Source organism: Garra rufa, chromosome 5, assembly GCF_049309525.1.
Source record: "Garra rufa chromosome 5, GarRuf1.0, whole genome shotgun sequence".
NCBI lineage: Eukaryota > Metazoa > Chordata > Actinopteri > Cypriniformes > Cyprinidae > Garra > Garra rufa.
Genome location: NC_133365.1, coordinates 40,145,399 through 40,169,079, shown reverse-complemented (window position 1 = coordinate 40,169,079; position 23,681 = coordinate 40,145,399). Strand labels below are relative to the sequence as shown.

The following is a 23,681-nucleotide window of genomic DNA, read 5'->3' as shown; positions in this document are numbered from 1 at the left end:
GGCCCTCGGTCAGAAACGATGTCCTCTGGGAGCCCATAGTTCCGGAACACGTTGTGAAACAGCGCCTCGGCTATTTCAAAAGCTGTGGGAAGACCTTTTAGAGGAATTAGTTTACAGGCTTTTGAAAAACGGTCTACAGCCACAAGAATTGTTGTGTAACCTTGAGAGGGAGGTAAGTCCGTGGCAAAATCCACTCCCAGGTGTGTCCAGGGCCGGCGGGGAATAGGTAAAGGCTGCAGTTTACCTTCAGGCAGGCGGCGAGGTGTGGTGGTAACGGCGCAGACCGAGCATCCACGGACGTACCGGATGATGTCCCTAGTCATGTTGGGCCACCAATACTTTTGTTGGAGGAGCGAGAGGGTTCGCCTGCTGCCAGGGTGTCCTGAGCCAAGGGACGTGTGCGTACTATCCAGTAGAGGTAGTCTGTGATTACTAGGGACATAGGTACGACCCGGGGGAAGCCCGGGTGGAGCGGGCTCCTCGAGGGTGGCAGTCTGGATTTCTTCATCCATTTGCCACAGGATGGGCGCCAGGAAAATAGGAGGTAAGATTGGGTCAGGAATGTCAACGGTAGGTTCAGGCGAATACATACGTGATAAGGCATCTGCTTTGGTGTTCTTGTGACCGGGTTGGTAGGTGATTTGGAAGTTGAAGCGAGCGAAGAACAGTGACCAGCGTGCTTGACGGGCGTTGAGTCTTTTGACATGTTGGAGGTATTGGAGGTTTTTGTGATCCGTGATCACTGTGAAGGGGAACTGGGCTCCTTCTAACCAGTGCCGCCACTCCTCGAGGGCATAGTTCCGCTCGGCCTGGGTGAGTTTTTTGGAGTAGTACGCACACGGATGGAGAGACCGGGGTTCACCAGACCACTGAGATAGTACCGCTCCGATACCCACGTCTGCCGCGTCCACTTCCACTATAAAGGGTCGTGAAGGATCAGGACGTCTGAGGATAGGTGCTGAGACAAACATGTGCTTGAGGTGGTCGAAAGCTTGTTGTGCTTCAGATGTCCAGTTCAACACTCGACGTCCTTCTTTCAGGAGGGAGGTTAGTGGTGCTGAGAGAAGACTGTAGTTTATGAAGCGACGGTAAAAGTTGGCGAAGCCAAGGAAGCGTTGTAGCTCCTTCACAGTTTTTGGTTCCGCCCAGTTAGCTACAGCATCCACTTTACCTGGCTCCATTCTGACTCCCTCCGCAGAGATCACGTACCTGAGGAAGGAGACGGTAGACTGGTGGAACTCACATTTTTCGGCCTTTAAGTAGAGTTGATACTCACAAAGGCGTTGGAGAACTTGATGGACATGGTTCTGGTGTTCTTCCATGTTGCGGGAGTAGATCAATATGTCGTCAATGTAGATTATGGTAAAACGGTGGAGGTAGTCACGAAAGATTTTGTTCATGAAATTTTGAAATATGGACGGACTGTTGGCCAGGCCATAGGGCATCACCTGATATTCATAGTGGCCAGTCGGGGTAATGAAGGCAGTCTTCCACTCGTCCCCTTCTCGGATACAGATCAGATTGTATGCACTGCGGAGGTCGAGTTTGGTGAACATACAAGCTTCCCGAAGCTCCTCTAAGGCAGCTGGTACAAGTGGAAGTGGAGAGGCAAATTTGACAGTAGCATCGTTCAACACACGATAATCTATGCAGGGCCGGAGTCCAACATCCTTCTTGGAGACAAAGAAGAAACTAGACGCTGCAGGGGACGTGGAAGGTCTGATAAACCCCTGATGGAGAGCCTCTTTGATGTAACTTTCCATGGCTTCCTGCTCAGGACATGAAAGTGGGTAGATTTTCCCATGTGGTAGCTTGGCATCTGGCAGCAGGTCGATACTACAATCCCAGGGCCGGTGTGGAGGTAATTGGGTGGCTCGTTCCTTGCTGAACACGTCAGAAAACGACTGATAGATGGTAGGAATGGTGACTGGGGCGTGAGTGGTCGGACTCTCGACAGTTGTGGCCTGAAGGGGAATAGAGCGGTGTGGAGATTGAGGTTGCTGATGGAGAACTGTAGCCGTGGTTCTTGCACGCTGCACTCCATTCTAGGATTTCTCCTATGCTCCAGTTGATGTGGGGTTGATGCTTTGCGAGCCAGGGTCTACCCAGGATGACATTGACATTAGCTCGGGGAAGTACTAAAAGGGCGAGGTTTTCAAGATGATTATGCTGAGAGATGAGCATTAATTCCCTTGTCCTCTGGGAGATTTTACCATCGCCCAATGGGGAGTTTTGAATGGTAGTTATTTGGTATCTAGTTTCACTGAGGACAGTGGGAATCTGATACTTTGTGACGTAGTGAGAAGAAATGAAGTTGCCAGCCGCTCCAGAATCCACCAGCACATGTATGGGTAGAGTACGAGAATCTACTATTAGATTGGCTTTGATATGTGGTATGTTAGATATTGCAGGAGTAAATGACACTGAACTCACCATTGGGCGAGGCGGGCGAACTGGGCAGACATTGATGAGGTGTGAGGCTTCTCCACAATACAGGCATAGTCCGCTTCTAATCCATCGCCTCCGCTCTGCAGGATCCAGTCGGTAGGAATCCGTGATCATGGGTTCCTCGGTGTCCCGTTGGGGCGAAGGCGCTCTGGATGGAAGGAAACTGGCCACTGATCTCGTCGAGGTACAGGCAGAGAGATGTTGAGAGATACTAGTAGCTTTCTTGATGAAATTCTCTAGGGGTACGTTGTCGTCATAAGTGACCATGTGCTTGCGAATTTGTGGCTTGAGTCCCTTTCGATATGCTGCCAAAAGGGCGATCTGGTTCCAACCACTGTTGGCTGCTAGTGATCGAAAACGTAAGGTATATTCGTGAATGTTAGACGTACCTTGACGCAAGGTTATGAGTTCATCGTGCACTGAGAGGGGAGTGAGAGCTACTCCAAACACCTCCTTGAAATGAGTGACGAATGCATTGTGAGTGGCTAGCGCTGGACTTCTAGCACTCCAGAGCGCCTCCGCCCATTGGAGTGCTGGTCCAGTGAGGAGGGAAATCATGAAGGAGATTTTGGAAATTTCATTAGGGAAATTGTGAGCGTTAGCTTCTATATGGAGGGAACTTTGGAGGAGGAAACCATTACAGCTGCCTGGATCGCCAGAATAACTCAGGGGGCGAGAGAGGGGTGTGTTAGAAATCGTCGTACTGTTCGTTCTGGCAGCTGTGGGAACTGATTGCTGTCACGTCCACACAAACACAGAGAAGGTAGGTAATAATTAGTGATGTTTATTGTGAATAGTGCATACTTCAAACAGGTTAAAAACAGGCAAGTATGGACTGGAGCATACAAGTCTTCTAGCACAATCCAGCAGGTAAGTACAAGTCCATCAACAGTCACCAGCAAGAACAAAAGGCACTTCCCTTAAAGGTATGTGTTTTGTGTCCACAGGTACACAAAGGGGTTCCAATGAGGAGCACAGGAGAATCAGTGCGGAGAGGAGAGGATCCACAGAAGATGTCCATGTAACTTCGATTCCAGCCGGTGAGTGAATGACAGAGGTAAGTATTTAAAGGGAGTGGGTGATTGCTGGTGCAGGTGTGGGTAATTAGAACTCTGGTGATGGTTCACGGGTGTGGTGCATTGGGGATTGATTGGTTTGTGACAGATCGTGGTGACTGGGACTGAGGGAACATGTTGAGGGTGTGACAACCATAAGTAAAGGACATGTTCCATGAAGATATTTAGTAAATGTCCTACCATAAATATATCAAAACTTAAATTTTGATTAGTAATATGCATTGCTAAGAACTTTATTTAGACAAATTTAAAGGTGATTTTCTTAATATTTAGATTTTCCCACCCTCAGATTCTAGGTTTTCAAATAGCTGTATCTTAGCTAAATATTGTCCTATCCTAACAAACCACACATCAACGGAAAGCATATTTATTCAGCTTTTTAGATATACATTTAACATTTAATTGTATGTCAATTTAAAAAAATGACCATAGCAAACAGCACATGTAAAACAGCACAAGCCTAAGGCAAAATTGAAGCTTGTGGGATTTAATGAATTGGAAATGTTTTTAAATACTGATCTAAGTTAAATCATGTATTATCATTTGTATTATTAATGCTTAAAAAATTCCCAACTGTATCATATGTAAATAAGAAGAAGCTAAATTTTTAATATATTAGTGGTTTAAGAAATACATTTTATAAAAGTAGTGTGTATTTTCAGTATTTTGAGGTAAATTAGATTGTATTATGTCTTATACACTGCACAATAAACATAAAACATTTAATATTGACATGTTTATTGACTTGAATTATATATCTTACAAATAGTTTGGCACATGATTTAATAAGCTTTCAACAAGGTATCAGATTAATTCAGGCATCAAATATAAAAAAAACTCTGTTAGAAGTCCCTGTAGAAACCCAACATGCTTGAAACATGTTATTGAATCAAATTTGTGATTTGTGCAAATATTTTTCAAAAACAAAAGCCTTGTTAAAATCTCTTTGCCTCAAAACTAACATTTTTTTTATTGTGAAACTCATGTTGATGCGGATGTAAACTTTAATAAAAGTGCTACAAGTTTGGACGAACTTCAGCTTTGTTTTTAGTTACATGAGAGAAGCGAATTATTTTCACTTGGCCTGCACTCATACTAATGTCCCGCCACAGATATTCAGGTGAAAGTAGTTTGCTGGGTTTGTTATAAAGGAAATATTTGTTCAAATGAGATTCCTCATGCCATATCGCCTCAATAGAGTTTTCAGCATCAATGTTCATCTGTTCCCGGCAGGTTTTGGTGAGATGAAGTACATCCTTTAATGACCCGCCAAATGCAGCGGCAGTATAATAATAATCACCCACTCCAGCTGGAATATATGCTTGAGACTCCGGTCTGCGCTCATATGTAAATATGAACCTTGGAACATCAAAGAACCAAGGATGTATCACACCTACCAGACGATCTAGAGACTCCACACCCCAACGGCCATAGAACTTTGTATCTACATCAAGACAAAAAATATAGTCAGCCTCCTCCTTGGCTAGTTCATTCTGTATTAGTTTTTCCAGTATTTCCATCCTGCCCATACTGATGTCCTGCCATCTGTTCATACTTGGAACCTTCTTTACTGTCAGATAGCGTTCTTGACCTAGTTTCACATTAGGAATAGCCTCTGGTTGATCTGTAAACAGGTAGTAATGCACTCGAAATCCAACAAAGTAATGCTCTTCTGCTGACTCCAGAAAGTCTTTGGAAAAACGTGTATATCTGAAAAACAAAATAAGATGGATAAATATTAAAACGTACCCATTTTATGCATGTATGTACATTACTGATCCCCTATAAGTGTTTTAAAGAAATTTATACTTTAAGAACATTAAATTGATCAAAAGTAACATTGAAAACAAACCATTGTTATATACAGTTGAAGTCATAAGTTTACACACACCTTGCAGAATCTGCAAAACGTTAATTTTACCAAAATAAGAGAACCATACAAAATGCATGTTATTTTTTATTTAGTACTGACCTGAATAAGATATTTCACATAAAAGACATTCGCATATAGTTCACAAGAGTTAATAATAGTTTTTTAAATAAAATTTTTATAATGACTCCATTCAAAAGTTTACATATACTTGATTCTTAATACAGCGTTGTTACCCAATTTGTTTGTTTAGTGATAGTTGTTCATGAGTCTTTTAGGTTCCACAAATTCTGTGGTTTTTCTGCATGTTTGTGTATTTGAACCCTTTCCAAATATGACTGTATGATTATAAAATCCATCCTTTTACACTGAGGACAACTCACTGTTAATTAGAATCTTAAAATAATCAAAAATGGTCAGTTAGAAACTGCAAAGGGTCTACTTTTATTTGGGTAGTCATAATAAGAAAATGACGTGCTTTTGTAAAATACATAAAATAAATGGGGTGTGCTTTCCGCTGTCTTGGTCGCTGTCTGAACTCATCTCTAATGTAATCACGCCCAAGAGCGGCTCCGCTTTTCAAATTTTAAACATACATGTGAGACGCACAGACATGTAGGTAAACTAGATTAACATAAATGTTAATCACAGCTATATTTCGTTTCTGGAAGATGACGCACTGAGAGGAATAAGCTAGAATTTACCTCAGAAGAAGAATGCAACGTAACGCCACATTTTGATGTCAGTAACAGTAACAGCATTGTAATGGGGAAACAGTAATTCTTTTGATTACGCGTTACTGTAAAAAGTAATGTTGTTAGTAACGACGTTTATTTATAATGCCGTTATTACCATTACTGCTCATGAACAGCTATCACCAAAACAAAGAAAAAACAGCTGTGGATCTTTCAGGTAACAACACAGTATTATAAATCAAGTGTATGTAAACTTTTGAACTCAACCATTATTTTCTCTTGTAAACGTCCTTTTTGTGAAATATCGTATTGAGGTCAGTACCAAATAGAAATGTATTTTGTATGATCCCACTTATTTCGTTAAATTAATTAGCATTTTGCTGATTCTACAAGGTGTATGTAAACTTTTGACTAACTTCTAAATTTTAAAATCAATGCTATACACAAAATATAAACAAGACACTTTATTAGTAAAGTAGCTTGGATGTACAGTAAAACACAGTATGCCTTGCCTTAGTAATTTTGTTGCTAGTTAAATTTACAAAATCTAAAGACATTAAAAAAACGTTTCCAAGAATGCTGTCATTACAAAAGGTAATAAAAAAATGGGAAAATTGATACAGAGAGAAAAAGGTGCAGTTTGATAGTCTGAGAAGTATGTAATTTTTTTTACTTTCCCAAAGCGAAGATCGTGGTTGCTATGGTGAGGTTTTGTTGTTTGTAGATAGAGTCGATAAGTGTGCCGTCAAAGGTTCCTTCCCAAACAATTGGAGCTAACCATTGTGTCACAGAAGCAACATCTGTCCGACTGTATTAAGCACACACAGATAGATGTAATCATGACTTGACATGTAGTCAGGTATGTTAACCCATACTCAGAATTTGTGCTCTGCATTTAACCCAACAAAGTGCACACAAACAGCAGTGAGTAGTGAACACACACACACCCACACACCCGGAACAGTGGGATTACAATCAAACATTGGTGTTTCAATGTAAGCAGGTGTACACTTCAAACATTTCCATTTGCAGAATATATTTTCAACAATTAGCAACCATTAAAGGATTTTCATTCTTCAGTTATCTTATCTCAGGGTATTAAACAGTGAATTTGATCTTTAAAGTTTTAAAAACACCTTATAGTATAATTATGAGTGTGCATGAGCTTACATTTACGCGTGTATGCGTTATATGAGAACTTACCCCAGGTTACCTGTTAGATGATTTCTGCAAACCAAACCAAAACAGAAAACAAGATTATTTTTCTTACCCCATTGGCAGATTATTTCACTTGTTTCAAGCAAAAACACACTTAATTTTGACTTGTTTTTTCTTAAAACAAGACAATAATTTTTACTTGTCTAGAAAATCCTTCTTGATTTAAGAATTTTTAGATGTTTTGGCTGGAAACAACACAAAAAATCTAAGTAAGAAAAGCATTTTTTTGCAGTGCAGTGTCAGTGTTTCGAAGTCTGTGGTTTTATCGTGGAATTAGGCTACTTATTCACTGATGCTGTTGGTTGTTTTTTAGTCTGTGTTGTAACCTTAGATGTTACAAGTGGTTATTTGAGTTACTGCTGTCTTTCTATCAGCTGAAACCATTCTTCTCTGACCTCTAGCATTGACATCCACAGATCTTCCGTAAAGTTGCATGGGTATATTTGTAGCAATAACCAACAACACATTGTATGGGTCAAAATTATTGCCAAAAAACCATTAGGATATTAAGTAAAAATCATGTTCCATGAAGATGTTTCCTACGATAAATAGATCAACTTAATTTTTGATTAAAATATGTATTGCTAAGAACTTCATTGGGACAACTTTAAAGGTGATTTTCTCAATATTTAGATTTTTTTTTGCACCCTCAGATTCCAGATTTTAGTTTCACGAGTTCGCTCTTACATATAATAAACGGCGTAAAAGTTAAGCGTGTTTGGCGTGCTGTCCGGGAGAGGGCTCTGAGCTCGGCATTTGGCCCGAACCCAATAGCGCTCCCCCCTAGCTGGAGGTGAAGAGAAATATAAAAGGGGGGGTGGGAGGGATGCTGAAATCAGAGATAAGTGAAGGTAGGACTGCTTGGTTATTTAAAGGGACTGTAGTGATTGGATAGGGAGTGTGATTGCTGATGGTGAATTGGCCGTGTTAATTATCTGCGCGAGCTCCTCCCGAAATTTGTTAACAAAACATCACTTAGAAACATGCAAACTAGTCAGGACTAAAGAAAGCCATGCATGTAATTTGAAAAGCCACTAACTTCTAAACTAACTTTTCTAACTTCTATCAGCTTTAATGGATTAAACATTTAATAAAAAAAAAGCATCTTGAGTTAAGCTGACCTAGATCAACCAGGGCTGCCAACTCTCACATAACTGACATGTTTTCATGCTTTCACATTTCTCTAAATTTGAATAGAAGAATGTATTGTTTTAATCAGACCGTGTCTGAACGTTTCAAGTTCATGTGAATGTGTATGAATATGGGCTACTCACCCAAACCAAATGGAGGCGAGTCCCAAGTAAATGAGCCTGTGAGGGAAGACATGATAATCCTATGAGCAGAGATCTTTTAGAAATACTTTTTTTGAAACATTTATCATACTGATTTTAAAGTTAAGTATTCATTAGTTGATAATTCAGTTTACAATATTTTTAGGGATGAAATGATAAATCGTTGCAACGCGAATCAAGAAATAATTCAGCACCGATTCTGAGATTTCCAATTCTGAGCTTAGTTTTGAACAGCAGATTGCACTTGCTTCAGAAACAGCCGTGCTCTGCTTGTTTCCAAATCCTTACTCGCACTTAAACCTAAAATAACTATTCATACAATTTGAAAAGGTTGAAGCAAATTACAAGGGTGTTTACAGTCGGCTGTATTTACATTAATCTCACGTCATAAAAGCATTTTGAGCAGAGGTGAAATTACACGACTCTTCAGCACTCTTCTTCGGGAGCATTTGAGTGTGCGGATAAAAACCATCTGCTGTTAAAATCTAGGCTCAGTATTGATTCCAAAGAGAAACGCGATGCATTCGGAAGATCTCAGAATCGTTCCGCGAATCAATTTATCGTCCCTAATTATTTTTTGACAAAACATCCCATGTTTTAGTCGTGACAAGGCCTGTCATGATAACTTTTTGTTGTGCGATATATTGCCCCAGAAATAGTTGCAATAAATTATATTATTGTCATTTTAAAGGAACACTAAGTTGATAAGTTGAATTTTGTGTTTTGAAATCCATTCAGCTGTTTTCCTGTTCTGGCGATATCACTTTTAGCATAGCTTAGCATAGATCATTGAATCCTATTAGACCAATAGCATCGCGGAGTAATATCACGCAGCTCCTGAAATTAGTTCCCAGCTAGGTTAGTATTTGCAAACATGCTGCATGTTATTACTGCGCCTGCTTCGGCCGTGTTCTGGCAGTAAACTTCCTTGACTATTACCCCGGAATGGAAGTGTAGTTCCTAATCTTATCGGTCTATATAAGTGGAGTGTTCCTTTAAGGCCAATTTTATGACGCTGAATTTATAATCATAATGTAACAGCATAATAATGCAAGAAGGCTTGCACACTCAAATGACAAACTCTTAATTCTTAAAGAAATATTTTGATCATGGAAATTAAGTATCATAAATATTTATACCTTAAAAAACTTGAATAAATAATAAATAAACATTTTCTAACAAAAAGTGTAAAGTAACAAGTACAAAAAAGCACAAAGAACTTGTATGGAGATTTTTCCATCTACAGACAATAAACAATAAATGGGGAAAAAAAAAAGACAAATTATTTTTATATAATTTTCACAAGTTGAAATTTAGGGGTTAGGTTTTGGGACAGCCAAACAGCTTCCAATTGAAAGTACCCAATAAATCATGTTTTTAAATATATATTAAGCAATTGTGAGTTTCAACAGATAATAGAAGGATCTTAGTAAACATCTTTACTTGATTTGAATACTTAAATGCTTTTTAAATGCGTTATTTGGTTGTGGGATAGTGGTTTGGACCAGTTCTGTAGAATGGCTCATATATATATATATATATATACATATATGGCTCAATCCATTTTAAGTATAAATAAATAGAAAAACAAATAAATTAAATACATAAGTCTTTGTACTCATTATCCTAAGTCTCCAGGAGACCAATCAAAATTCTGAAAACTTGCCTGCTATTTTAAATCAATAGTTGAAAAAGGGTCTCTTCAATAAGCACCATTAGAGCTTACGTCTTATGTAACCTCTTTCTTATACCTGGCTTAGTGAGTATATAGAGCACGTTTGTTGTATTTGAGATTACGTAAGGTTGTCTCATGTTAAATTTGTGGACCCAGGACTTTCCATTAAACACACCTATGTAAGTCCTTTTAAATGTTCCATGTTGAGAATTTAATTGTTCATATATTTCCCAAATACAACTGTGCACTGTGAGCAGATGAACATTCAGACAGATAAAATGTGAGATAAAAAGATAGCCTCACTGATTGTCTGTGTGATCATTTATGTCTTTGAGAATAATAATTCCTGACGTCTGACACCTGTATTCAGTAATGGATGCTGTTTAAACATGCTAAACTGGTTTTTTGCTTTGTGTTCGTTTTACAAGAATTTAAAGGTTAAACCACTATGGACATCCAAATTGCATTTCCCTCAGAAATCAACAAATAACTATCAAGTTATGTTGAATTACAAGAATAGCTGAAAGCTTAATTTTTTTTGTTTTATTATTAAATGTGGCAAACTGTTAACATCACTGGAAAAGTGACAAACAGACTTACTGCCCACTTTATTTAGTACGGGGTTAGACCCTTGTTTGCCTTTAGAATCACATCTCAAATCTGATCTGAAACTCTGGTGATTCAATTTTAAGTACAGTGAGCTAATTGTCATGTTCAAGAAATCAGTTTGAGATGATTTGAGCTTTGTGACATGGCATGTTATTCTGTTGAAAGTAGCCATCACAAGATGGATACACTGTGGTTATAATTGCATGGACATGGTAAGCAACATTCTCACAGGCTGTGGCATTAAAAAAGTTGTACTAAAAAGTAGTCTTTTTCTGACCATTCTCTGTAAACCCTAGAGATGGTTGTTCAAACTACATGTTTTGAAACAAATCCCACATTCATACTCTAGAAAATGCTGGGTTATTTTTTAACCCAAATGAAAAGTTTAAGCTTGTTCGGTCATTTTATTGGGTTATTTATTATTATTATTTTTTTTTATGTAGCTCAGCTCAGCTGCTGGGTCATTTTCACTGTCAATACAAATGATAAACTCCATCAGCAACACATTCTCACTCCCAACACATCAATGTGATGCTTGGCCGGAACCCTTTGGCGTCACTTTTTAACACACAGCGTACCCCTTTAGCATACTTTTTCGATGTGCAAGGTCCTCCATTACTTTAAATAAGAAACCATTAATATGCAGACATGAGCGGCATTGGGAATTCCATTGTCATGCTTAAATTATATATTGGATTATTGCATATGTTGGTGTGTGATTTTTCATTACACTTTTGAGCACTTATCCCAACCCTTCCGGATGGAAAAAAAAGTGCACAAAAAGACACTTTATTTCAGTATACTTAGTACACCTTCCATAATATACTTCAAGTGCATATTTTTGCACACTAATTTTGTACTTAATATACTAAAACTTATTCTTTAGTACTTCTTAAAATAATCAAGCATACTCAACTATGCTATTTTGGAACTAAAATGTGCTTTTAACATTTTATCTCTTTATTTTTTTGTATTTAGTTACTTGTAGTACACTCAGACCCATCTTTCATACACTTAAATATACTCATTATGCATAGAAAATAGACTTTAGGAATTATTTAAAATAAGAATAAAAAATTACAAACATGTACAAAATGTATTTAGGCCTATAATGTATTGTGTTCAGGAGTATCTTTTTGAATGAGATGTGAGTGCTGTAAGAGAGCGGGATCATTTTCAGCTATTAAAACCTTATGGTTTACTCTGTTCTTCGCATAAAGATATCTTATGGCTTTAGAAGACTTGGAATGCAGCACAACTTGTTTTGTAATACTTTTTAACTGCTTTTTTATAGTACGATTTTGCAATAAATACTCGTGACTGTACTTTTATTTGCTTGTTACGTGTTTTACATTGTTCAGAAGTGAGTAAGTTTAGGGTATGGGTGGGGTTAGGTGCTCCAATGAAAGTACAGTCGTGGCCAAAAGTTTTGAGAATGACACAAATATTAGTTTTCACAAAGTTTGCTGCTAAACTGCTTTTAGATCTTTGTTTCAGTTGTTTCTGTGATGTACTGAAATATAATTACAAGCACTTCATATGTTTCAAAGGCTTTTATCGACAATTACATTACATTTATGCAAAGAGTCAGTATTTGCAGTGTTGGCCCTTCTTTTTCAGGACCTCTGCAATTCGACTGGCCATGCTCTCAATCAACTTCTGGGCCAAATCCTGACTGCAACCCATTCTTTCATAATCACTTCTTGGAGTTTGTCAGAATTAGTGGGTTTTTGTTTGTCCACCCACCTCTTGAGGATTGACCACAAGTTCTCAATTGGATTAAGATCTGGGGAGTTTCCAGGGCATGGACCCAAAATTTCAATATTTTGGTCCCCGAGCCACTTAGTTATCACTTTTGCCTTATGGCACAGTGCTCCATCGTGCTGGAAAATTCATTGTTCTTTACCAAACTGTTGTTGGATTGTTGGAAGAAGTTGCTGTTGGAGGGTGTTTTGGTACCAATCTTTATTCATGGCTGTGTTTTTGGACAAAATTCTGAGTGAGCCCACTCCCTTGGATGAGAAGCAACCCCACACATGAATGGTCTCAGGATGCTTTCCTGTTGGCATGACACAGGACTGATGGTAGCGCTCACCTTTTCTTCTCCGGACAAGCCTTTTTCCAGATGCCCCAAACAATCGGAAAGAGGCTTCATCGGAGAATATGACTTTGCCCCAGTCCTCAGCAGTCCATTCGCCATACTTTTTGCAGAAGATCAATCTGTCCCTGATGTTTTTTGTTTTTATTTGGAGAGAGTGGCTTCTTTGCTGCCCTTCTTGACACCAGGCCATCTTCCAAAAGTCTTGGCCTCACTGTGCGTGCAGATGCGCTCACACCTGCCTGCTGCCATTCCTGAGCAAGCTCTGCACTGGTGGCACCCCGATCCCGCAGCTGAATCCTCTTTAGGAGACGATCCTGGCGCTTGCTGGACTTTCTTGGACGCCCTGAAGCCGCCTTAACAAGAATTGAACCTCTTTCCTTGAAGTTCTTGATGATCCTATAAATTGTTGATTTAGGTGCAATCTTAGTAGCCACAATATCCTTGCCTGTGAAGCCATCTTTATGCAACGCAATGATGGCTGCACGCGTTTCTTTGCAGGTCACCATGGTTAACAATGGAAGAACAATGATTTCAAGCATCACCCTCCTTTTAACATGTCAAGTCTGCCATTCTAACCCAATCAGCCTGATATAATGATCTCCAGCCTTGTGTTCGTCAACATTCTCACCCTGAGTTAACAAGACGATTACTGAAATGATCTCAGCAGGTCCTTTAATGACAGCAATGAAATGCAGTGGAAAGTTTTTTTCGGGATTAAGTTAATTTTCATGGCAAAGAAGGACTATGCAATTCATCTGATCACTCTTCATAACATTCTGGAGTATATGCAAATTGCTATTATAAAAACTTAAGCAGCAACTTTTCCAATTTCCAATATTTATGTAATTCTCAAAACTTTTGGCCACGACTGTATAAATTGATATAAAAATGATTTCTATTTTTACAAATGCATGCAAACCAATAAATTAAGGCAAACAACTAAAAACAACAGAGTACCCTGCACGTCGAAAAGTAATGCTAAAGGGGTACCAAAAATCACGCCATGGTGTCCTGACCAAGCGTCAATATATGACAAGTTGGGAAGGAGAACAAACTGAAGTTTGAGAAAAACTTTATTATACTGCATTAAATTTGTTTTAATTGGTACATAGCTTTTAATGCTGTGTAAAACTAATGCAAATAGAATGCAGAGGAAAACCAAGTCCTATGCTTGTTGGATGAAAAAAAAAAAAAAGTAGAGGTTAACATAATAACAAGACATCACAGCTAAAACTCCGTTTGTTAAGCAAAGATGCTTTATCTTTTACTTATTAAACCACTCACAGAAACTACCTGTACTTTGTTTTTTGTTTTTCCCAAGCTTGATAATGTGATGAAGTTTCACATTCAATACGATGCCAGACTTATTTGAGTGACTTATTTCAGGAGGTATTTCAGTGAGTGAGTAATCTTATAGGCTAATTTAATGAAGTATGTTACAAATTAATTTTTAAAGCATGTATTTTGTAATCTGTATGAAATACATTTAAAAATAAACATCCCAACCCTGACTGCCTGCATTGAGTCGCTGCTATGTAATTTACTGATTATATTTGGGGTAATCCAACAAATGACCAGGGGCCTGTTTCAATAAGGAGGTTCAACCAACTCTGAGTTAAAACTTGAACTCTGAGTTGACTTACCCTGAGATGGGAAACTCTGAGTTTTCGGTTACAGAACAGCTGAAATGAGTTAGTTCAATCCACTCTGAGTAGGTTGACTCTGAGTTTAGTGCTTGCAGCTTGACTATGAAAAGCCCTGATCAATGGAGCTCCGAAATTATGATTCACCATGGCAACCGCTCCCGCCAAAAAGACCTCTGCATATTTCGAGCCAATGCTTAACTTTAATTCTTAATAATTATTAAGAATATAATTATTTAATTATTAATAATTAGAATATCAAAGGTAAAAACTGGCAGAACGGTAAGTTACTGAACTATTAATTTTCATGGTATCAAACAGGCAAAAAAATAAAATAAAATAAAATAAAAATAATAATTAGAAGAAGAAAACAGCTAAACATGGAAGTAACCATAATTCAACCAGGTAAAGCTTTAAGCAGAAAGGGTTCATGAGTGTAGGCTACATGATTTTACAAATATTTGACATTAAAATGTGTCATATAAAAAAACAATTATGTGTCTAATTTCACTTTGCAGCAGCTTTTCCCACATAGTCTAATGCTCTTTCACAAAATGAAATGTTCTCTAATCCAAACGGTTGCATTTCTTAATTAGAGTAATGAAATGAAGCCAACAGCATGAAGGCTCGCAAAATGATGAAGAACAGATGAAGAGGAGATGGAAGTATTGGAAGAATATTAAAATCCAACATGAAAAAAAAGAAAAGTTGCATTTGTGCATTTATAGGAAAAAAAGATGACCTAGTAAATTTAACAGCTGTGGTGGTGGTTATATATATATATATATATATATATATATATATATATATTATACATTTTCATCTGCCATTCTTCCATTCCATACAGCAATCAGCTTCATATTTGATGGCTTTATGCTCAGTAGGCAATGACACTGAAATTCTCAGAAAGAGCATTAGAGCAAGGCACACTTTCTTTACCGCTCTGCATACAGTGTCTGTACTAATGTGCTCTGACTACCATTTAAAAATGACACAGGTCAAATAAATACACATGTCTAATCAAAATAATCCTATACTATATGATAAATAATAATCTTATTTATGAAAGGACATGCCATTTTTGTCACTTTGACAGTGTCTGCATGATGAAAATATGTGCAATAAATTAATGCACCTAAAAATGCTTTTCTTACTTAGTATTGTCTTGTTGTTTCCAATTTAAAAAAAAAAAAAAAATCAAAATGTCTTTCTTTTTTCTGTCAAAAAGGTTTTTGAAAAAAACATTCCAGGATTTTTCTCCAATTTTCGATGGGAGCCAACAGGTTGAAGGTCCAAATTTCAGTTTCACTGCACCTTCAGAGGGCTCTACATGATCCCAGCCAAGGAATAAGGGTCACTGGAAACTTCAACTTCAACCCATTGTAGTCCACTATATGCAAAAATCCTGGAATATTTTCCTCAAAAACTTTACTTTTTTTTTTTTATTTGAAGAAAGAAAGACATGAACATCTTGGATTACATGGGGGTGAGTAAATTATCAGGACATATTTTCTCTGCAAGTGAAGTTGTCTTAAGTTGAATATATATTTAATTAAACATTCTGATGAAACTGTTCCATGTTCTTCATCAGCACAGTATTTTAAATGTAATTGTGCTGTATTTCTTAAAAAAAAAAGCTAAAAATTTAAAATGTACATTTTATATGGCATTTGTAAAGACTTTGTATTTTGTCTTTTAAATAAAACTGTCCATTTTCCACCTTGAGCATGCTTTGAAACTTTATTGAAGGTTTTTTTTATTGTAATGATTTGTAAAATAACAGTGTTTCTCTGTAGAACATTTAGTGCTTTTATTGTAGTAATCTAGGTAAAATCTGTCAAATAAGGGTTTTACACTGTAAAAAAACAGTCAAACCACTGGCAGATACAGCTGCCAAAAAAACCCCACAAAGTTAAGTAAAATATTGTAACTGAAACAAGGGAAATTTTGTAAAATAAAGGTTTTATACTGTAAAAAAGGTCCCGTAAAAAAAACGGTCAAATGACTGGAAGCTGTGTCTGCCAAACAAAAAATTTAAAATTAAAGTTAAATATCATAATTGAAACAACGAAAAATCTGTAAAATAACTTTTTTCTGTAAAAACTTCTCTCTGTAAAATTATTGTTTTTGCACTTTATTTCATTTTTTATATTTTTTTACAGTGTACAGTGTAAGGTGTTTATTTAATCTTTTAAGTGTATTTTTCTTATTTTGCATATTATCTGTCAATTGGGTAAGAAAAATAATCTTGTTTCCAGTTGCATTAAGATTATTTTTCATGTTTTAAGTAAAATGCACTAAATTTACATTCCAAAACACTCATTAAGAAAAGCATTTTTGAAGCATAAATGAATGAATGATGTATTTAAACATCACTTGCGCTTTAAAAAGGGGGAGGAGACCGAAAGAAACTCTGGGTTTACCGAAGAAAACCTGCTCCCGACCAGGTTAGGTTCACAGAGTAAGTTGCCATGGTAACTGACTCTGAGTATAAGTTACCTCTCTTTCAGAAACGGGCTTGACTTACTCTGCTTTCTCAGGTTTAACATACCTCCCATTCTGAAACCGAAAACCCAGAGTTTCCCTCATTTCAGGGTTAACATACTCAGAGTTTTCACTTAACCTCCTTTCTGAAACGGGCCCCAGGTTTATGTAAATTACATGATACAAACAAATACAAGACGAACAGATTAACAAACCATATTTCAATTCATTTAACATTCAAATACCAAATGTGAGTAAATCGGCTACACATTTGTAAAAAGTTCATACATACCCACTCAGTGACAAGCCAACAAACATCCCAAGTAGGAAGAAATGAACACTCTGACGGAGTCGCATTGTTGTCGTATAAGCTCGGTCTTGTATCCGTATTCACTTCATGGACCGAAAATTAGAGTGAAAATATTGAGAATGAAATCTGTCATGCTCACCGAGAGATTTGAAAGTCAAACACAGCGTGGCATGGGTGGGGCTTTACATTAGGAAAACCATAACTACAACAAACAACCTAACAGCCAATGACTGATACATTAGCACACCAACCTGCTTTCAAAAAGGTTTTCAAAAACTGGTTCTGGAACATCTTTTGTTTGACAGGCCAACCCTTATGTTCAAGAATAAACATGAAAACCTAATTCATTCCTTAAAGAAATACTGAAGATCTCAGTAAACTGTGAAGATCAGCAAGAGTATTTCATGAAATGATTTGTAGCCTATATGTGTAGAAAATGATAGGCCTAGATAAACAGATAATATTCAGTTTGCAATAATTTTAGATAATTACTTTAATTTTTCCACAATCACACGTAATTATATGAATTGCATCTCCGCAGCTAAAAAAAACAACAACATTAAATCCCGTATTAGTAATAGTTACACAGGATTTATTTGAACGGGCGGGGTTCTAGTTTAATTCCATTTGGGCACGTTATGTTGATTTTGTTAATTAAACTTTGAATAAAAAATTTATTTTGTGCTGTTACAAGGAACAAGGAAGTTATCGTTAAATCACTGTCTCAGTGCAAAAACGGCAACAAACGCTTTTGCGACAAACAGGTGTACATGTATTGTATATAGGCAACAATCATTAATCACATCACATCGGTAAAAATCTATTTTAGCCACGTATTCCTAACTTTGGGATCCGTCAAAAGGTAGTGCTGAGATGTATTTTTCTACAACAAAGTGTGAGAAACTTACGCGGCATCTTAATATTTTCGTGCTGCACATGTTTGTACAACAGCAGCAACCATGCATCCTGCAACTGAACCGACCACTCTGGCCACGACGATGACGTGTGTTTTGGGAGCGGGACCATGCAAATGAGAACAACGTCCTGGACTTTTATGACGAGACGTTTTTGCAGTCGAATAAGTGCCTGCTCTTTTTTGGACTGGGAAGTTGTGAATGTTTGTAGGACGGTCAAAATAAGCCACAATATAAGAAAAATTGCATTGCCCGTTTGATGAGCCCTTTAAAATGTCTGTGTGACATAGCCAATGTCACTGTTTTTATACATTTGATTTGTCATAAAAGATGTAGTCACAGCTGAAAAGAAATAAAAACCTTAAAATATTGTGTCGTTCGTATTTGTAGTCTCACTCTCAAAATTACTCAAAAGTGTAAAAAATAATAACAAAAAACAAATCGCAACCTGAGGGGGGAAATATCTGTCTTGTATACATTTTTTCCTACAAACTTTCTCTTTAAAACTTTTTCATTTTTTTAAACGTTATTTCCTCACAAGAGGCAACACCAGAAAAAATGAAATAAATAATGACAATAAAATAACAATAAAAATAAGTGAAATAGACAAAGAAAAACAGAGTTAAATGTGTATGAGTATTTGCATCATGAGAGTAGGCCTGTAAGTATACAATAGCATACAATCAATGCTCATTAATTTTCCCAAATGTTCTTTTTATTATTATTCTTTTTTTAGGTTTTGAGGTACAGAGTGGAAGAAATAAACATAATAGAAAACAAAAACTAACAAAAACAAAACAAGAACGGCATACATACATTCTAAATTTGACAGTGACATCTAAAAACCCATCAACCTCAAAAAGTGCAATGTGACCCCATTAGTATTATACAGAAGATGTGGTTTTACACATACATTTTTGTACATTTGCATAGATTTGCATAGGCATGTATGTTTGAGATGTACAAATGTTTATGAATCCTTTTTAGGTTCAAGGAATACTGAATGAAATTAATCAATATATTGATTTTTTTGCATTTAATTATTGACATAAAATTTTCTGTGGCATCACTTTTATTTGACAAAATTTTCAGCACACTTAATTAGTGTCGCTGAACATTTATCTAAACATTATGTATTTTTATATAGTTGAAAAGATGATATGTTTAATGTGTTTTTGGAGGGCTGCAGCCCTGCAGAGTTTAGTTCTAATCCTGCTCCAACACACAAACCATGCAGTTTTCAAATAAGCCTGACGGACCTGATTAGCTGGATCAGGAGCTAAACTCTGCAGGGCTGCGGCCCTCCAGAAACTGAGTTTGACACCCCTGGTTTTAGAATATCTATACAATAGCTAATAATGTGTTTATGTATGTTAAAGTGTATATTCATAAGTACATTTCTATTTATACAAATACAAATAAACAGAATTCAAACATTTCATAATATATCCATATAAACAACATAAATATATAAAATATTTGTAAAGGTTTTGATGTTTCAAAAGCTGTGCACACATACATATTTTTATGCTGTCAACATGTCATACATTGCTTCAGTGTATACCCAAACATACAATATGGCAGGTGCAACCTTACGTGCAAATAACTATAAATACTAATGAGATTACGCTAAAAAGTGAAATCATATTTGTGCAGTAGTACCCAGAAACTACCATTTAAAGTACACCATTGGTTTTAGCTTCAGACCCTGTATATGCCTGACTTCCTCCCTTAAAACAAAAAAGAGGTAAAACAAAGAGTTTTCCGTGCTTTTAATACACGTAGTTTGTGTTTGGTTGCATAAAGTTAGATAAAAAGTTCATATTGTGAGTGGTTGTTCAAAAAGATTTTGGCAGATTTAGTGTCATTTGTGCTCATAAATGTCTGTGACTATCCATTTTTTCTGGTGGCCATTGTCGACTTCCCTGTTGTCCGATTCACAATGACTTATCAGAGGATAGACCACGTCAACATAACTGAATACTGGCAACAGTTACTATGGGTTTGGACGAACTTCTGCATTGTTTTTAGCTACATGAGAGAAGCGAATTGTTTTTATTTGGGATGACCCAGCATTGATGTTTCGCCACAGATATTCAGGAGAGAGCAGTTTACTAGGTTTGTTATAAAGAAAATACTTGTTCAAGTGAGACTCCTCGTGCCATACCGCCTCAATGGAGTTTGCAGTATCAATGTTCAGCTGTTCCCGGCAGGTTTTGGTGAGATGAAGTACATCCTCCAAAGAGCCACCGAATGCAGCGCCAGTAAAATAATAATCACCTTCTCCTTCTGGAATGTATGCTAGAGACTCCGGTCTACGCTCATATGTAAACAGATGCCTGGGAGCCTCAAAGAACCAAGGATGTATCACACCTACCAGACGACCCAAAGACTCCACACTCCAACGGCCATAGAACTGTGTATCTACGTCAAGGCAGAAAATATAGTCCGCCTCACCGGCCAGTTCATTCTCGATTAGTTTTTCCAGTATGTCCATCCTGCCCATACTGATGTCCTGCCATCTGTTCATACTTGGAACCTTTCGAACTGTCAAATGATGGTTTTCACGCATCTTAACTACAGGAACAACTTCTGGATGATCTGTAAACAGGTAGTATTGCACTCGAAATCCAACAAAGTAATGCTGCTCTGCTGACTCCAGAAAATCTTTGAGAAAGCGTGTGTATCTAACAAACAGAGAAAATACAGGGAGATATATTATGGTTAATTTACTTATCCTTTAATAATGACTATTTCCAGAAACAAAGAAAAACAGAGGAAAGGAAACAAATGAGAAATATTGATACAAGATAAGAGGTATCATGAGGAACTCACTTTCCCAAAGCGAAGACAGTGGTCGCTATGGTGAGATTCTGTTTTTTGTACATAAAGTCGATCAGTGTGGGGTCAAAGGTTCCCTCCCAAACAATCGGGGCTAACCATGAGGTCACAGAAGCAACATCTGTCCGGCTATATTAAAACACACATACAGCACTGTAATCATTCCATTCATGTGTGGAAATGGGCTATAACTGGTTGATACTAAAAACATAATACTCACCCTCTCAGTGCACTGGGCTGCTGGTACACAAATCTGTAATACAAATAAATAAGCAGAAAGAACAACAGACATTTTATTGGTTAATACAAATGAAAAACAACCATGAGCTAAGAATGTTTTTGTCTTGAGCAGTAGCCCCATTAACTATGAATCAAAATCATTTTTAGCAAGATAAAGTTTTACACACCCCGGCGTTGAGCGCAATCCATAGTCCTTAAGCTTCCACTTTGGCCTAATAATAACAGAGACAAACTCTTACTCATCTGAATTTGATTACATTGTGTGAGTGTGTTGATGTCTATAAGCAAGTTGTGCCTTTAGAGTGTTCAAAAGAGCATACCGTATACTAATATGCACCTTTTAGGGAAAAAGCAAGAACAAAGGTGTCCCTTTGAGGGTACCGCCCCAGGGACGAACCGTTGTACCCCTTTTGGACCTTTTTTTTTCTGAGAGTGTAGGTAGTAGCATGTGTGAGCAATTGTTTTTTGTGTTTTGAAATGAGATGTGTATATATATATATATATATATATATATATATATATGCATTACATCATTACTTACTTGATGTAGACTCGTTCTATTACCTTCTGTTTGCAACTTAAAACAGTAAAAAAAAAAAAAAAAAAATCAATCAATCAATATCAGTAATGTAAACTTCCCAAATCAAGAGAATAACACATACATACTGTAACATCTGAACCATGTTTGTCTAACTGTACTAAACTCACCTGCTCTGGTTGTTGTTCATGTAAATGAGCCTGTGAAGAAAGACAGAACTTCATGAGGAGCAATCTTTGTGAAGATGTGTGACTGTTTAGTTTTCTTCTCAGAGTTCATATTTAGGCTTTATTTCTCATGTTAATCATACACATTCAATGCAGAATAATTAATTGTTTGATTATACATCCTGTACATCTTGACAATAAAATTAAAATGGACACATTTTTAGAGGGGCCATGAGATAGTTTCAGATTTGATATTACATTTCTCAAGGTTATTTTTCTAAAGCTTTTTGCATCAAAGAATCACCAATATTTGTAAAAACGACAATTTCCATCCCATATTTTACATTTGCAATTTACAATTTCTCATGAGCAATTTTAGAAGGGGACACAAAGATGTTTTGCCTTAATATGAGGACCATTTTTACTTGAAAAACATCTTATGTCCGTGTTCCTTTTCTTTATCATTTTATCTGGCCAACAACACAAAGCAATAACCTAGTTGTTTATATATGAGTTAGGTTCATTGGTTTACCATGCAGTCATATTATAATGATTAAATTATCTTGTAATTCCACATAGTATTTTAGATTTCATCTGGAACAGAGAATATTCTGTCCTCAACTGCAGAAAGCCAACTAATTTGCCACTTCATATTGAGCAAAACCCACAACGATCATTAACCTAATAGCCTACTAGTTCACACGTAGGCTTATGGCTGTGTTAGTTGTTCTGGGTGACTTGACAAGCTACGGGATTAAACAAGCCAAACAAGCTCGTTAGCTTTATAATCGCTAACATAACGGGTTTGCATGTACAGTCGTGCTCAAAAATATTCAAACCCGTAGAGTAGCGTATCATGACTCATGAGTCTGCAGGCTATAAAGTCTGTCAGTCAACACGAAAGCGCCACCCTCAGGCTGATTACGCAAGGACATTTAGACCTCTTTGCCGAAAGTGTGTCTGCATGTGTTCAGCGATTAGAATACAAGCTTACAAAATGTTTAGCATAAACTCGCGCTACTTGACCAATACTGACAGTTACTTCGCCTCTTACGTAAAAAAAAAAAATGGTGTTAATAAAAAATAAATTATTCAAAGGCATAGACAGGATATAGCTAAAATAAAATCCGGTATAAAATAGCTGGGAATGCTCTTAACTACGAAAGCTATTAACTTTATTATAGCTTCTTGTAATGTGACTGACGAGGAACACTTAAAAATAAAGGTGTTAAGGCAAAACTAGTAGAAACCGCACCATTCAACTCTATCGTAGATATTCATGCACGTATCAGAAACCATTTGAGATGCTGTCGTCCTGCAAGCTCACAGAAAAGTGGAGATAGTCTCATTTTAAAGATAACAACCTAATGTAAGTGCTGATATAAGGTTTGTGGCCACTTTTAGCACACAGAAGTAGTAATCGGAGCAGGAATGTGACGTAAATGTTTGTTTGTTTAAAATAGTAATTTATATTTTCGCAATTTTTTGATAATAATTCTCTGTAACGTGTTCGATCAATGAAATAAACACATAATCACATTGTGGAGAATGAGAGCTTTC

General features: G+C 36.9%; 2 protein-coding genes across 2 annotated transcripts; both read right to left on the bottom strand.

Moving 5' to 3' along the window:
* Nucleotides 1–4,245: 4,245 nt before the first annotated feature.
* Nucleotides 4,246–17,541, bottom strand: LOC141335221 (globoside alpha-1,3-N-acetylgalactosaminyltransferase 1-like). Its single transcript, XM_073840616.1, has 5 exons — nt 17,404–17,541; nt 8,582–8,617; nt 7,293–7,316; nt 6,763–6,897; nt 4,246–5,234 (listed from the first exon to the last, which is right to left on the bottom strand). The coding sequence occupies exons 1-5, from the start codon at nt 17,466–17,468 to the stop codon at nt 4,541–4,543; spliced, it is 954 nt and encodes a 317-aa protein (XP_073696717.1). The 5' UTR covers nt 17,469–17,541; the 3' UTR covers nt 4,246–4,540.
* Nucleotides 17,542–20,331: 2,790 nt separating this feature from the next.
* LOC141334856 (globoside alpha-1,3-N-acetylgalactosaminyltransferase 1-like) lies at nt 20,332–22,311 on the bottom strand. The gene is made up of 6 exons (XM_073840080.1): nt 22,301–22,311; nt 22,125–22,154; nt 21,584–21,628; nt 21,397–21,429; nt 21,171–21,305; nt 20,332–21,022 (listed from the first exon to the last, which is right to left on the bottom strand). Exons 1-6 carry the CDS (start codon nt 22,309–22,311, stop codon nt 20,332–20,334), a joined length of 945 nt encoding a protein of 314 aa, XP_073696181.1.
* Nucleotides 22,312–23,681: the final 1,370 nt, after the last annotated feature.